The sequence below is a fragment of the Equus przewalskii genome, chromosome 7 (assembly GCF_037783145.1).
Source record: "Equus przewalskii isolate Varuska chromosome 7, EquPr2, whole genome shotgun sequence".
NCBI lineage: Eukaryota > Metazoa > Chordata > Mammalia > Perissodactyla > Equidae > Equus > Equus przewalskii.
The window spans coordinates 76,662,028-76,679,026 of record NC_091837.1 but is presented as its reverse complement, the minus strand read 5'-3'; the positions used below and the strand labels follow the sequence as shown (position 1 = coordinate 76,679,026).

The 16,999-nt window shown below is 43.2% G+C and overlaps 1 protein-coding gene across 8 annotated transcripts in view; it reads left to right on the top strand.

Annotated features, from left to right (window-relative positions):
- Positions 1 to 6,534: 6,534 nt before the first annotated feature.
- The window catches only part of FECH (ferrochelatase), a 33,947-nt gene continuing 23,482 nt past the window's right edge, over positions 6,535 to 16,999 (top strand). For 3 of the 8 annotated variants that reach the window (XM_070627725.1, XM_070627727.1, XM_070627720.1), the window contains exons 1-2: positions 6,664 to 6,894; positions 11,528 to 11,651. In XM_070627725.1, the coding sequence (XP_070483826.1) occupies positions 6,828 to 6,894; positions 11,528 to 11,651 (191 nt within the window). In that variant the 5' untranslated portion in view covers positions 6,664 to 6,827. Of the gene's footprint in view, positions 6,895 to 11,524; positions 11,652 to 16,999 lie in introns of all 8 variants that reach the window. The other 5 variants (XM_070627721.1, XM_070627722.1, XM_070627723.1 and 2 more) reach the window with 5 other exon arrangements.

Below are 16,999 nucleotides of genomic sequence, written 5' to 3'. Positions count from 1 at the left end.
GATGCTGGTTTCTAGAGTCAAAATCAAGTTTGTATTTAATACAATTCAGTACCCCAGCTCAGTGAAATGGAGGTGTTCGAAAGTTTTAGCTTAGTCTTTAGGCATTTACCTCCATGTCGCCAAATAGCATGTTCATATTACTTTATTGATTTTTTAGTTTTAGACATTATCCACTGTTCTTCTATGGAAAAAGGATTTCACTGCTTCTTGTCCCTGCCCCTACCATTCATGTGCACCCTTCTCATCTCCCCAACTTTCCAACTTAGTTGAATCATAACTTGGGTTGGCTGTGTAGTATACTGTGATTGCTTTTTCTTTTCTGCCCAACTTTTTATTTTCCCAATAATTATAGTCATCCTATTTTTCTTTTTCATTTATTCAATCCCAAAAGATAGTCATACATCAGGTAGCCATCAGTTATATCTTCCCATAGAAACTTCTGCTGGAGGTTCTGCATTAGTCTGTCCTAGTCACCCTCCCTTCTTGGAACACAGTTGTTATCCCGGGATCTTCTTTCACTGTCATCCTAGGTATTCACTTTGCCTTCTGTATTGGACATCCTATTTCCTGTATTCCATGTTCTCTTCTTTCTTGGTTCACTTCATTTTGGTGACACACATCCTCCACTAGTTTCCTGAGGAAGGGTTCGTGGAAGGTAAATTCACTGAGATCTTCCATATCTAAAAATATTTTTAATCTGTCTTTGCCCTTGAACCATACCGCCATAGAAAAATGTGGGTTAGAAAGCATTTTTCCCTCAGAATTTTGAAGTCCTAGCATCTAGTGTTAGTGTTCTAGCTTCCAGCATTGCTATTAAGAATTCCCAAGTATTCTCATACCTGGTCTTTATATATGACCTGTCTATTCTGGAATCTTGTCCCTGGTGTTCTGAAATTTCATGATATTTCTTGGGACTATTCATCCATTCCACTGGGCAGTTGATAGGCCCTTTAAATCCAGAAAGTCATGCCCTTCAGTTGTGAAAAAGATTCTTAAATTGTTTTATTAAAAGTCGCCCCCCTGGTGTTTTTGTTTGTTTTCTTTATAAAACTGCTATTATTTAGATATTAGACCTCCTTTTAAATTTTCTTTTATTTATTTATTTTTGCTTGCTAGTTTCTGGAAGTTTTCCTCAACTTTTCCCATCTCTGCTAGCATAGTAAATTTTTTTTTAAAATTCTTATTCTGGTCTCAGAAAGTTACATCTTTATGGTCCCTTATCCAAGTTTTCTTGTTCGTGCATCATCACAGTTTCCTCCATGTTGTTTTCTTCTGTTTGTTTGGGTCTCTGTCCTTCCTGTTAGAGGCTGTCAACAAATAAGAGGCATGAACTGCAAGAGAAGCAACAAGTTTATCTGGGGGTCTCAAGAACTACAATTTAGGGAGCACAGATTTAGGTAGAAACCCAAATGGTGTCCCACTAGGGAGTAAAAGTCAGGGACTTTTAAGGGTCAAGAAACGAGGTTGTATTACAAAGAATTTTAATTGGCAGTGGAGGCAGAGAGCTAGTCTAGGCTAAATATTGATTGACTATTGATTCTACAGAAAGTCCACAATTCTCAATCATTGTGATCAGGATGGTCCGTTCTCCCACTGACTTCTCAAACAAGTTCTTGTGAAACAATTGCCGTTTTGGCCCAGTGCAAAAGTTTGGCCTAGTCCGAAGTTCAAGACAGCAAGGGAATTTCTCTGGAAAGGCAGTTCCGACTCCATTTAAAATGGCTCCACTATAGTCAATTTTGACAAGGCTTTCCTCAGATGTCAAGTGGCGCTTAGTTATCTGCTGGGAATTCTGAATAGGGATTAAAATGCCCTAAGTGTGTGGGTGGGAGATGTGAGCCCCATGTAGGGTCAGCTGCCTGGGCTGTTGAGTGAGGGAGTCCCTGTGTCAGTATCCTTAGGTCTTTCCTTTTGGGCTGATTGAATTCCGGACTCTTTCTGTCTCCTGTGGGGGAAACAGGTGGAGAGGGCTGGGTCTCTGTGCCTTCAATAAGTGTAGTTGCCCAAACTCTGCTCTTTTCGGTGGTGCCCCTGCTCTCAAATGTGCCTGGTATCTTCAGTCCAGAGCCCCCATTCCCTCTCCAGAAACCAAACCTCCAGTTGGCTGCTGGGTGGGTGGGGGCAGTTGCCTGCTGCAGTGGGGGAATCTGGGTAGTCCGACCACTTGAACAGACTTGAACCACTTGAATCCATCTCATTCTAGCATCTCTCTTTTTCATCCCGTTGCCAGAAGTACCTGGTGCTGCCAATCCTGAACTGCCTAGGAATTCGGTTGTGTAAATCTGGATGGTTCTCATTTTAGGATGGCCAGCTTAGGATTTAGTTTTCTTGGGTCTGCTCAATCATTGAGCATTTATCCACCTGCCTTCCAGTTTCCAAAATTCTGTTGCTGTGGTTCCCTTTTTTCCCCCATCCTGTTAGGTTTGTGCTTGAAAACAAACAAAACACCACTACCAACAAGACCTCTGTTGACATTTTAGTGGGGTTTTGGGGAGAGAGTGAAATTATATACATATATTCAAGCCCCCATCTTTACCCAGAAGTCTTTACTCTGTATTTGAAGACAAAAGGGAGTAGACATAAGCAAAAGGAAAGAAATGCTCAATTACTAGCTGTTAGGAAGGACAAATTAGCAAGGAGAGTGATGAATTCTCTGTAAATTGTTTTGTAAAAAAATGATGAATGAGGGGCTGGCCCAGTGGTGTAGCAGTTAAGTTCTCCTGCGCCACTTCAGTGGCCTGGGGTTCGCCAGTTCAGATCCTGGGTGCGGACCTAGCACCACTTTTCAAGCCATGCTGTGGCAAGCGTCCCACATATAAAATAGAGGAAGGTGGGTACAGATGTTAGCTCAGGGCCAATCTTCCTCAGCAAAAAAAAAAAAAAGGAGGAGGATTGGCAGCAGATGTTGGCGTAGGGCTAAACTTCCTTAAAAAAAAAATGATGAATGGATGAATAGTTAGTTTCAACACTTATTTCTATGTAGATGACCAGTAAAACTTCCTGTTGGATAGCCGTACCTGTTTGTCCTTCCTGCAACATAAAACATAGGTAAAAACAAACAAAACAGTATGAAAACAACCACAATAAAAAAAGTACCCTTATCTTTGTCTCAAACCAGCTGTCTTGCTGACTAACATGTTTCTTTTTTTTGGCCTTGCCAAGGCTGGAGGCCTTGGAGTTACCTGATTCTGCCCTCCCTCCGTCCTCCAGCGTGCCATTAACAGCCTGTTGGTGTCCTCTCTTTCCTCACTTCCCGTGCTCAATCCTCTCAACACCTCTTCTGTGACTGTGGCCACTGACTCCTATCTGCTCTTCCCGCCTCACCTCTCGTACACACGGGCCCACACGTGGCTTACTCAACTATTTTCCTCAGAGCACAGCCCTGAACAGGCCGCTCTTCTCAGTGACTGTCATGACTATCAGTGATCCCTTAGCTTACCAACAAAGGTCCAAGTCCTTAGCACTCTCAGGCTTGGCCCTCAGCCTTCTCTCCCCAGCTTCATCTCCTTCTGTACCCTGTGCGGTGGCCAAGTGGATGCATTAGTCCTGATGCCATGTGCTCTTGTGCCTCCATAGTGCCCACCCACATTCAGTATATTCCAGTCGTGCTCTTCTTGTAAGTTCTGACACCACTTTGATGAAAAAGCATTCCTTCTTCCACTCGGCCTGAAAGCATTACTCATTTTTATCAGGGAAACTTCTGCTCACCTCTTCCCCACTACAAACAAGTATATTTACTGGACAAATATAATAATCCTCCTGTCCCCATCCCTCCCCACCCCCGCCAAATCTTAGCTGAGGGTGAAAAGAATATCTCTAGGCATCAGAATTAGCGGGGAGGGAGGTCAGAGGGTCTCAAAGCCAGATTCACTAGGTTAGGGATGGGGGTTAGAGCAAGAGTTGAACCCAGATAAAGGCTCTGAGGGGCATAAAAAAATGCTATATTGAAATATAACATTCATATGGAAAAGGGCTTACGTCATAAGCATGCAACTTCATGAATTTTCGCAAAGTGAAAATCTTGTACCCAGCTCCTGGAATGCTCACCCCGAGAGGAAAGTGCAGTGAGGGCCAGACCCCTGCCTGCATGAAGTGGGGCCTCGGAGGGCTGGCCTTCTGTGAAAAGAAATCTAAAAAACTGTCCCTGTAGCCCAGAGAAGGTCAAGGAAGTTTGCCGTCTGCCCACGGTAATTAAGTCACCCGGGCTCAGACAAACCCTCTCTCTCACGGGGAGGGTGCCGCTTATCGGCTTGGCTGGGAGACTGTGCCTGTGGCCTTCTGTTTGCTAAGGGAATTGGTATACAATTTTGTTACGGACATGGAAGCTCGAAGAAAATGTATATATATGCATATATATATACACACACACATACATATACGTATCTGGTATATATGTATAAATACATATACATATCTTGGTGTGTATATATATATATAAATCTCATATACATATATAAATATGTATATATACATATACAACACATACACATATACAAACCTGGGCATATATATATATATATAAAAATCTCATAGAGTTTTGCAAGTTTCTTTTAGCCTGTCAAGAGCTTTCCTGCTTTTCTCAGTAAACCCATATTCAGAGTTCACAATTTCTGGGTTAAGGATTTTCTATCAGTTTTGAAAAGAACTGACATAAAGCACATTTTATCTCCTTTCATTTCATAAGAACATAAAAATTTACTCGTCAGAAAGCTGTTTTATTTGATGTTTGTAAGAAAGAAGCCACAGATTAGAAATGGGAAGTGTTATGGCACTCTCTGTTGGGGAAACAATAACGAAGCTTGTTTTCGTTTATAATTTGTGAGTCTTTATATGTGCGTCAGGAGGTTTTATATATGAGGAATCTTGAATGAGTTTTTTAAAAGTAAAAATGAAAGTACAAGATGTGAATAAAATGGGTGAAATGGTGCCAACTCATTTCTAAAAATGCTATTACGTTGATATAGTTAGTAAAGCAGGTTTTGCTGGTTCCTTTATCTTTTCTGGTCAGATACAAATTTAACTCATCCCAACTGTCAATTACGTGACATTTGGGACCTTTGTGCCTCGTCACTAATCATCAGTGTCCCTGGGAGGGGCAGAAGATCCCGGTTATCTCCCCGCCACAGGAAGGGTACAGCCCCCATGATTAGGGATGACTTATCCAGAGCCTCCAGGGGTAGCTGAGAAGAGCCCACGCTGCTCAGACATCTAAAACCCTTGGCCTTTTCTGGTTCTCTGGTCTTGTCCACAGTTTTTCCAGCATGTTTCAAAATGTGGAGCCTTTTTGTGTAGTTTATTTAAAAGAAATGGGTTTAGCTTTTACGTAGAGAAATGTATTATTTATTAAGATCACCTCTTTAAAGGGCAAATTAAACTAATGTAATTTTCCTTATGAGAGTGGAGAGTTAGCAAAATGTACAGAAAATCAGTTTGATACTTGGAGCACGTTTCACCGTCCATTTCTCAGGGAATAGTTCCTGCGTGGATTTGAACATCATGTCTGTAATATGGAAGGCAATCCATTTAATTTGACATTTGATATTGGGCTTATAACCATACGAAGGACTAACTTTAATAGTAAGTAAACTCAGTCAAGAGCACTCATTTTAGCTACAGAAAACAAGTATTCAATTCAATCTAGACTCCATCTTCTGGAATGTTCCACACAGCTTGCCCCCTTACTTCCTTCAGGCCTTTGCCCAAATGTCAGTCAGCACTTCTCTGAGTCCCCTATTTCAAATTACATTGGCGTCCCCTCCCCCATCTCCCTTACATCAGTTCATTCTTCTTTCTAAAGCGAATCACCAGTCAAAATACTACATATCGTGATTCTATTCTGTCTCTCCCCCAACCTCCATGTAAGCCCCTTCTGCTTACATGTACATAAGCTCAGTCTGCTCTGTTGACTGTTTTTCCAGTGCACACAGTAGGTGCTCAATACATGCGCAATGAATGAATGATGCCTGAGACCCTTCTGTCCCAAGGGTTGGCCTTATACTCATGCACTGAACTTATGGGCAGGGTGGCGGGGGGAGGAGTGAGGATGTAGGAACGGCCTGAAATGAGGGAAGTTCCGCGTGCGTGGTTGGGGCAGGCGGGTACCCCGTGAAGGTGCACAGACACGGATACTGACAAACCTCACCATACCATCCCTCCAAAAACGCATTTGCCGGACTGGCCTTCGCTTTCCTAAAGTTCTCATGTTGACAGTACAATGCTTGCTTTCTGGTCCCACCTGTCACACTCCGCTACACAGAGATACTCCAGAGAAACTGAGTAATTATGTCATGAGTGTCTAATACAAAATAGTTCCTTTTCCTATTCTGAAAACAAAACATGGTCGGCACATTTGTGCCGTTAACTAGGCAAGCAAATTGGACAACTAAGGCAAAAGCATCCCCATAAGTAATAGTAATGGAAATGTCTGGAAAGTCCTTTGCCGCGTTGTGGCCGCGGTTCCTCCCATGGTCAAGGTGGCACACGCAAGGCGGGCCATCGTCCAGGGCGACCAGGGGTCCGGAAGTCTTCAGACACCCAACCGCGGCGCCGGTGCCGAGAGGCGGCTAGCGCAGCCCCCACCCTTTCTCGCCCTGGGGGCGGCCCCGCATGGGGGCGGGCTCCCCGCGGGAAGCGTGCCTTTGCCTGGCCCCGCCCCGAGGCCCGGCGGCGAATCAGCGGGCGCGCCGCGAGGGCGCAGGGCGCGGCCACGCGAGATAACGCGGCGTGGGTTGGCGGTTAGGTGCTGTGCGGCGCGGCGGTGGCGGGGCCCGCTGCTGAGCGCGGTGCCGCGGGAGGAACCCAGCTCCCGGGCAGCGGCTGCCCGGGGAATGATTTCGGTCGGCACCGACATGGCTGCGGCCCTGCGGTCTGTGGGCGCCCTCCTCCGCGATCGACGTAAGTGGAGGTGTCGCGGCCGCCGCCGAGGCCCGGGTCCCTGCGACGGCGGGGACACTGGGCGGCTCGCGCCGGGCCCCCCTGGCCTGGGGCCTTTCGGGACTGGCGGTGGGCTGCGCAGGAAGCTGCGCTCGAAGGGGCGAGGGGCCTTCTCCTGGGAGGGGCGAGAGGGGGAACGTGGGTGACCCGAGGGCCCTGGGAGGCCGCCAGGAGGGGTCCCCGAGTCCCTTCCGTCAGCTGGGTGGCTGCGAGCAGTGGCTGAACTCAGAGCCTTGGTTCGCATCTGTACAACCAGAATAATGATAGTCACAGGATTGGCGTGAGGAGTACGGGAGGGAGGGTGTGTTAAGGGCCTGCCACAGAGGGGACCGTCACGAAGACAGCATCACCTCCATCGCCATGGGCATCTGCCCTGGGATTCCCTCCCTGGTGTTGGGGGTTTCACTGTGCCCACTGCTGCTCTGCCTTAGCCCCTGGCATCAGCCAGTGTTCACTTGCTCTTGGCTTCAGAACCCACCCCGGGGCAGCCTGGGCTAGTGTTTTCTAGAGCTGCGTGGAGAACAAATAAGACCCATTGACAACCCCACACGTTTCTGATGCAAACCGGGGATGTAAGTTGTGTCCACAGGAGGAGCTGATGGGACCCTGGGTCAGACACACCTGTTTGGGACACTAGCCTGCAGCCTTCCTAACTGACCCTTTGAGCAAGGTACTCAACCTGCCTTGAGCTTTGGTAAACGTAAAAGGAGAAAGGTAATACCTCATAGGCTTGCCATGAAAATGAACTGGATCCAGGTAAAGCCTGTATCAGTGCCTGGAACGCAGTAGATACGTCAGGACCTCAAAATCTTAAGATATTATGGAAAAGGCTGCCACATACGAAGATGCTTAATTAATGCATTTGAACAGTGACTGGACACAGACCTGACTTATTTTTCTAAGAAGTTCTCTAAGTCATCAGTCTGGCACCTACTGAGAGGGGGTGGAGAGAATCCACTCTGAACCTCCATATCTTATTACAGGTACTTTTGTTAGGAAAATAATAAGTACCCAGTGTACATTGAGGATCAGGTCACTAAGGGCACTAGGAGACCAAAGGCATTGTCTCTCAAAAAGGGAAGCACAGAGCCCGTAATGGGGCTGAAAGAAGGATCAAATTGATCTTTTCTTTCATCGACCCTTCTGTGGCAAAGTCTGACAGGCTCTAGATTTGAGGTCATGGAACAATATGAGAAACTTTAAATGATTGGCTGTCCAGGTTATAAATAACTTAAGTGGAAGGATTCAGAAACCATAACAGAGGTAGATTTGAAATCCAGTTGTATTATGGACTCTGATTTTAAGATGTAGTTATAAGACTGTAATCATGTTTGATATGAAAGGATGAGCATTATTTGGGTTAGAAAAAATTAAGTAGTATTTCTGCAAATGAATTCTGAAAGTAAAAGGAAAGCAAAGTTTTACACTCTACAATTTTAGCATATTACAGAATTAATGAGACGCTTCCTAGAGTGGGCTATATACTATATGTATATATTTTTTTATTAGAAAGTTGCTAGAAAAATGAATTGTTTTTCTTTCCAAATTTTCTACACTGGGCGTACATGGTTTTTTGTAATTAGAAAAAAAAATTCTAGAATAATAAGAAAGAGTATCAGTGTTTAAGTAGAAGACAGTAGGACATTTTGGCTCCATACCAGAAAATAACAATTCTTTTTTTAAAGCCTCCTCCCCCAAGTACCTTTTGAAGTAATCTTCATCTTCTATGTGATAGAAAAGGGCTTTATCATATTTACGTACTTGTGTACCTTGCTTTCTGCCCTCCCCTGCCCTACCCCAAAATATCCAAAATACTAAATAATTTGGTTTTGGAGAACCAGTTGATAGCTGTGAACTTCGTAAGTCACAGGTATTCTTTTGAATGATTCACTTATTGGGGTTGTCCAGGATTGGTGAAGTTTCATTTCTTACATCATCTTTTCTTCTGCAGATCCCTCATTTTTGTAGCTTTCATTGTTTGTGGGCTTTTCAAAGGTAGACCGGTTGTTCATGTCAACAGTAGGGTTAGAAATACCCGGTCTTAGTTCATAAGTGGGCAAGTATTCTTACCTCCTGTTTAACCACATGTAGTGCGCCGAGCACTGTTCTTGGGGCTGGATGTAGATTTTTTTCTAATCTTCACAACAGCCCTGCAATGATGGCCTTATCACTCTTTTACAGATGAGAAAATGAGACTAGGAGTGGCTCAGGGAGTTGCCCAGGCTCTGCCACACAGCGTGTTGGTCTTATCTGGGATTTCTGCTTAGATCTCTCTGGCTCCAGAACACATACTCTAAACCACACAATGCTACCTCTGCCTTTGGATTTCTCTTCAGCTGTGAGCTGAGTATATTCAGGAGTTGATCCTTTGTTTGAATGATTACTTTAAATTCCGTCAGCTAGTTGAACACTAATCTTTTGGCAGAAGACACTCATTGTTTCTCTACAACCTTCAGATCACTAGGGGAGAGGTGTGTTTTAGAGAAGTCCTTGAGAGGTGGATGTATTAACCCTAAATCCTGAACGGAAAGGATCCATTATTAGCAGCATCCCCCTCCTCTGAGGATTTGTTCAACCACAGAGAAGAGAATTTTGTGACTGGAGGGCATGGCAATAGTTCGGCAGATCGAAAAGCTCCCAGCTCCCAAATTGTACTAGGAAATACTAATGTACTACTTGGAGACTCTAGTCTCACCCGTATTTTCCCCGACCCCTTTTTTAAGGTTCACAAGAGGAAATCTTATTTTATAACCAGCAGTCAAATTATGGAATGCCAAAGTTCTGTTCTCATACCCCATGGAATCTGATATAATCTCATTCCTATAAGGAATTGCTGGCAGCATTGCGACGTGATTGAGAACCTGGTTAAATCTCATCATGCAGTTCAGAATTGAACTTGTCCAAAATAAGGAGATGTGAGTTGGTTTGAGACTTCATTTGATATGTCAATCTTTGCACTTGCACTTTGAATTGATAAGGATTATTCAGCACAAGGTCATGTAATTGGCTCTGTTGGGAATGTGCACAATCTAGATAGTTGGAAATCTAAGTTGCCTGGAGATACCGTTCTCCTGTATTTCATAGACATGCTTGGTGATAAAAATCAGAGCAGGTGTAGTCGCTATGCTCTAGACACTTAGAAATGAAACTTATAAATGATTAATGCCAGCACTAATCATGTGGCAGACACTGTGCAGAATGCTTCTCTGGTCTTATCTGCTGTGATCCTCACAAGGATCCTGATAGCAAGGTGTCATCATTTTACAGCTGGGGAAACTAAGGCTCAGAGAGATTATAACCTGGCCCCAGTCACTTTACTAGTAAGTGGCAGAGCTGGATTCAGAGTCAGAGCTTCTGGTCCACAGCCAAGTTCCTCCCGTCAAAGGACCCCTTTGACTCACAAGTAGGAGGAGGGAAGCTGACTGATCTTGAGCTGGTTTTGAGCCTGTTAGTCTGAGAATGAGGAAGGGAGGTCATGTGTACAGTGTTGGGCTACAACTGAGTATGGCCCATGGATTCCTCAATTCAGGTGGGTTCTCCAAGCCCACCACTAACTCTTGTGCAGCCCCGGACAAGAGTTCAAATGGAGACCCATATAGCATACATGGAATAGTAAGCTAGCAAACTGAAATATATTCTCTTATCTTACACTGACAAACAGACCTTCATAATGACCTGGAATGGTGAGCTCTCAAACTCTTCTGAGTGCCTGCAGGAATGTGGAGGCCTTCAGAGAGTTGCCTCTGGGCTGCAGGCTTCCCTGCTTCTCTTCCCACTGCTGGCTCTGTCCCGCATTGTGAAGAGTTGTCCATACACATGTGTGGACACCCCAGTCTGTATGTTCAAGCTCCATTCTTGACCCTGCAGACAGCCACCTCTTGGCTACCCTTCAGGTCAAGAGTTGCTTACACTGATAGCATGATGAGCCTTCAGATGGATGGACCCAGGAAAAAGGCCTCTGCAGACCCTGGAGGTGGGGATGGGGCTTTGGAGCAAGGAATTCTGGGGTCCTGAGTACTGGCAGCCTGGTCAGGAATGTAGTGTATGGACTCTAGGGTTCCATGAATCCTTAGCTATGCAGGCCACATACTTGTCAGAGTCCAGGGTCAGTCCTGGGGTTCTCAGCACTGGTGCTTTATTGGAGAAGGCTTGTAGGTAGCCAGGGACCTATGCAACTGGTTGAAAACTGACCCAGTTTCCACGCGTTAAATCTGGTTCTTAACCTTGTCTGTAGGCTTCTCACCTTTCATATGAGCAGCATGCAGCCTGCATGCTTGCATACAGTTTGCATCAGTAACTTTCATAACGTGCAGTGATTCTCATGAGGGATCATATCAAAGTTTATGACCAAAGCGGGGAAAGAAGGTGTGTTGTTTCTAAAAAGGCTCTCTGCAGGTCCTGATAAGTCATCCTAGGGGGCGCCACCACATTCCCTTAAGGGCCTTCACCTGCCTGCAGAGAAATGCTGGGAAAATCACCTCTGCTGTAGCATTTCTTTAAATTTTAAATCCAGGAATTGTGCTCTGAGGACCTCTTCAAAAGAAATTACTTTCCAGCTAGATTTCATTCTGCCACTTTAATTTTGTCACAGTAGTGCATGGCAGCTCAAGGGCCCGTCAGCCGTGGAGGTGCCAGTTGAATGCAGCCACAGCGGCAGGAGCGTCAGAAACAGCCCAACGTGCCAGAAGCCCCAAACCGCAAGTTCAACCTGGGGAGAGGTATGAATCCAATTTTAGATGCTGATAAGGATTTTCTCTTTTTTGATGCAAATACCAGTGGGTACATGTGACTTAGGAGGAACGTTGCTGGGAAAACCCAGTATGTAAGGAGTGTTGTTATTTTCTTGGCTTCCTTTCAATAGCTGTTAAACTACAGATTTCATCCCCATAGGACTTTTAAGATTTTTTTTGAATTTTTACAGATTTTTAAGTTATTATTTATTTTCCAGCTTTGTTGAGGTATGATTGACAAGTAAAAATCCCACAGGGCTTTTGTTAAAGGACACAGAGTTGAGTATAGTCTGCAAATTGTGTAGGAATTTACTTCTGGAATATGTCAGGTAACACAAATTATATGTATGCTGGAAATGTATTTGTGAACCTAACATAATTATACCTAGAAATGTATTATCCTGTACAGGATGAAGGATAGCTAATCTACCAAGAATTTCTATGGTAAACTCTACCATCGTTTTTCATCTGTTAACACAGTGAACATAATTATAAATGCCGTAATAAGATTTATAACTTATTAAAGAAATAAAGTACGTGTTTCATACCTCAGCTCTGCTGTTTGTGGGTGGACGTCAGCAGGCATGGTGTTGTTGCTGGGTGTCCTTCTCCCTAATAGAAACCACATCTGTTCTCAAGTCTTCCTCAGGTACAGAGGCAACAGAAGACTATAAAGGGCAGTTGTTTGGATGAGAACATAGAGAAAAACAGTGCACTTTGACACTAGGCAGAGTGAAAGAAAGAAAGTAGCTATGAACTCTTAACACCTTCATCTTTCTGGTAGACGAGATGTTCTGTAAAAGTTATACAGCTTTGAAAATAAAGTAGTCTTATTTTGTGTTGTTTTACACTGTATAATCATGGGTACATTGAGCACTAAATAAACTGAGGTTTATAGGGGATAGAGCATTAGGGGCGGGGCCCCAAATCCTCTTCCTTCAACTCTCTCTCCTCCTAAACGATGGAATCTGATGAGGAAGACAAGAAGCACAGACACTGTCTCCATCCTGGCGGCATGTTGAGCAGGCTACCCTTCCTCCTTGTCCCCCACAGTCGCTCGTTTCTCACCTCAGCCATAGTACAAAGTGCTCTAAGTACTTGGGGTACTTGGTGTAACCTGAAGAACTGATTCGATGTGGAACCTGGAAGAAAAATGATTTCAGTAATATATTATCCTAGTGGCAAAAGGCAATAATATAAGTAGCCTTAATATTAAATTATTAAAATTAAATAAGAATCTTAAAAAATGCAAATTCTATTAAGTAACTTTATATCGTGTTTATACAGAAGAAATAAGTTCATTTTAGAAAATACAGACAGGCAGAAAAGGATCAAAAAATCACTGATAATCTCACCACCCAATATTTTGTCTCTATATATCTATTAATATTCACTTAGTAGATATTTACCAAATGTGACAATACTACATCTACTATTTTTATAGCTTCCTCTTTATTTACTGTGTCACCATATAAATATAAATATTATAAATTATTTTAACAGCTTAAGAGTAATTTAATAAATAATAATTTATTCAGTCCCATATTATGGGGGATATAGGTTATTTCTAATGTTTGGGTATTAGAGATGATGAAGTGGTGAGTCTCTTTGTGAATCATTCTTTTTTATTTTATTTTATTTTAATTAATTTTTTTTCTTGAGGAAGATTAGCCCTGAGCTAACATCCGCCGCCAATCCTCTACTTTTAGCTGAGGAAGAGCGGCCCTGAGCTAACATCTGTGCCCATCTTGCTCTATTTTATATGTGGGACACCTGCCGCAGCAGGGCTTGATAAGCAGCGCGTACATCCATACCTGTGATCTAAACCAGTGAACACGGGGCTGCCGAATTGGAGCGCTCAAACTTAACCACCATGCCACCTGGCCAGCTCCTCTTTGTGAATGATTCTGATGCTACACATTATGAAGGCATTTTGCTGTTTAGTGCTTAGACTAGACTAGACTGGATGATGCTAGACTGGACACTGCTAGACCAGGAGTCAGCACACTTGTTCTATAAAGGGCTAGACAGTAAACTTTTTAGGCTTCATGGACCATTTGGTCTCTTTTTGCTGCTCTTCAACTCTGCTGTTAGAATGTGAGGGCAACCATAGATAATATGTAAACAAGCAGAGCTGTGTTCCAATAAAACTTTATTTATAAAAACAGGTAGTAGGGGAGGAGGGTGTGACTTTGGCATATGGCTGTAGTTTGCCAGACCCTGGTCTAGAGGCAGCTTAGATCCTCAGGCCAGTTACATCTCGTAGGTTTAATGAGGAGCTGGGATTTGTTTCTTTATCTTGGTGCTGACTGTATATGGTAGAATAGAATTACTCTATTGCTTTATTAATTGATGAGCTTAAGTTTCTGTTATGTACAATTAATAGTTCAAAGGAAAAACCTGATATTTGAGAGTCTTAGAATATAAAAATGGCAAAATGTTGAAACCTTTTGAAATGAGAAGTTTTAAATGTTTTACTCTATACACTTTTACATTGAAACAAAGAGAACTTACCCATTCAGACCTTGGTCTCAGATGTGCTTTGTCTGGAGAGGAGAAGGGACAGAGTCTCTTGACTAAAGCTTTGCTCTTCACATTCTGGAATAGAGGGGTGTCAGACTACGGCTTACTAATGCGCCATTCGTCATGCACAACACCGTTTTGAATTAAGTGCACGTGTATTTAGATATTTTTAAACTGTGTGCATCTCTTTCATGTATAAGATGAACATGTTTTGCAAAACATAGGTTTGCAGGGCAGAGTAATGTCCCATTTAAAGCCACTCTTGTTCTGAGCTCAGGTGTTATAGATGAAAAACAGTTCTAAATCCCGTTTGCACATTGATACCCTCCGTGGCTTAGGTAAGTCTCTTAGCCTCGAGTTTCTTAACCAGTAATCTCTTAACTGGCAGCAATCCATGGAAAAATGTGCTTAATTTATTGTGAGTCACAGATTTTGAGGGTGAAAGACAGGATCCCAGGAGGGCACTGGTGGTCTAAGTAGAAAGATTAAGGGAATATTACAGTTTCACAATATAATGAATCTGGAATTTTGAGGTATAAAGAAAAGAAAACCAAATACCAGTTTGTTAATTCATTGATGGGACTTCTGGTCAGTGGGGGTGGAAAAGGTATAGAACAATGACATCTTCACAATAGTTGCTTAGTTTAGTAAAAGGAGGTTAAAGTCCCTTCCTCTAAAACAGTGGTTCTTAAGAGAGGGTGGGGGAGCGTTTTGCAGCCTGGGACATATTTGACAGTGTCTGGAGACATTTTTGGTTGTCACAGCTGGGGTGGGGTGGGTGGTATTGCCATCTAGTAAGTAGAGGCCAGGGTTGCTACTGAACCTCCTACAGTGCACAAGACAGCCCCCACAGCAAAGGATGATCCAGCCAGAATGTGAGTAGTGCTGAGGTTGAGAAACCCTAGTCTGAGACCATGATGTGAAAAGTGAACTTAGTTAATCTTTATAATGGGGTCTAAATGAGAAAATCCCTGACTTCATTGTAATGGAACTTTTCCCTTTCCCTATGAATTGGTTCTTATTTTGAAAATTTAGGCTAAGAATTCATATTTACACTTTATTCACCTACAGTGTGTGTGATCAGGAAAATGGTTTCCACCTGTATAAATTTAACATACTGTGCTGCCTAATATTGTTGCCAAATGTTGTTAACAATTGTTTAAAAATTGCAATTCGAATGTCATCATGTCTTTAGTTTTAGAACACATTAAGAATAATCTTCCAAAAGAGAGCCATCTTGACAGCATTGGCTTAGTTACTATGGTAGCTAGAGGTGGTCTTGATGGAGGAGATTTAGAAAATGCATTTGTAATAATGGTGTTTTAGATAAACGTCAGGCTGCTTATTTCTCAGCTGCTTTATCGAGAGTGAATGGAGAGTAGATCCATGCAACAGAATATTATTTAGCCGTAAACAGGAAAGAAGGACTGATTCAGCCTACACCCTTGAAAATTTTATGCTAAGTAAAGGAAGCCAGGCACAAAAGGCTATCTATTATATGATTCTGTTCCTATGAAATGTCCTAAATAGACAAATACATAGACCTAGAAAGTGGATTGGGGAGTTGCTGGGGCTGAGGGAGAATGGGTGATGAGTATAAGGTTTCTTTGTGGGGTGGTGAAAATGTTCAGGAATTAGATAGTTGTGATGGTTGCATACCCTTGTGAATATATTAAAAGCCACTGAATTGTAAAGTTTAAAATGTCAGATTTTATGGTGTGTGAATTATATCTAAATTTTCTAATGCAAAAAAAAAAAGGATGAATGAAGAAACACTCCTTGTCCTTTAGTTCTGCACCTGCAGACTCATTCACTGCCATCAGTGGCCACCGTTCATGGGAACACACAGGCCCCCAGTTCTCCACAGTACTGTCTCAGGCTCTGACCTCATAGTTCAGAATCTCTAGTCGTGGTCTTCTGTGGCTCCCAGAAGCACACAGCAGGCTCTCTCTCTGCTCCAGCTTCACTTTGCCCCCTGGTGGGGTTAGGGAGTAGAGAACTCCTCCTGGACTGGCTCACCTTGGGCTACGTAGGCTCCAGAGCTGCTCTGGATTTTAGAAGTGTGCATTTTTGCTGTCTTTTTGTGTTTTTAATTTCCCAGAAGCTGCTTGACCTAAAACTTTTGTTACAGAGTTTTGCTTTCTTTTCGCTATTTCTTCTTACTCATTCAGTGCTTGATTCTTTAGCCTGGGACTAATTTGAGTAAGTTACAGCAGTGTCTTACAGGAATTACCTAACCCGTGGATTTAGATGAAGAATGGAGGGCTGAGTGTAAAGTGAGAACTGTAGTTTATTATAGCGGGAGACACTGAAGAAGGACTAAGAAGAAGGCAGGCTCTGGAGAAGGAGGCAGAGTAGTAAGAAATCATTTGTCAGTAGTAAATAATTGACTAAAGAGAAAGGAGCAGAGTGGGAGATGGGTTGGTATACTGTGGAGGTTTAATGGCTTCTCTGTGTCTAATAGAACTTACTGTGTGCCAGATCATGCTAAATGACTAAGGACATTATCCGTTTAATTCTCAAAACAACCTTTTGATGTTGGTGGTGGACTCTTTATTTTACAGATGAGGATACTAAAGTTTGGAGAGGTCAGGTAACCTGTGTATCCATAAGGCTTTCACATGAACAGGTGCTTCAGCTGCAGGACAGTTTTAGATTTCTCTCGTGACTTTCAGTCCCTGAAGATTGGGATCTTGGTACAGCGCTGCCAGTTTAATAGGGAAACATTTCGAGCCTGCTGAAGGTTGGTGCCTTGGATGGAGCTAGGACATGAAGGCCAGAGTCTGAGCTGGGACCATGCAGAACTGGAGGCC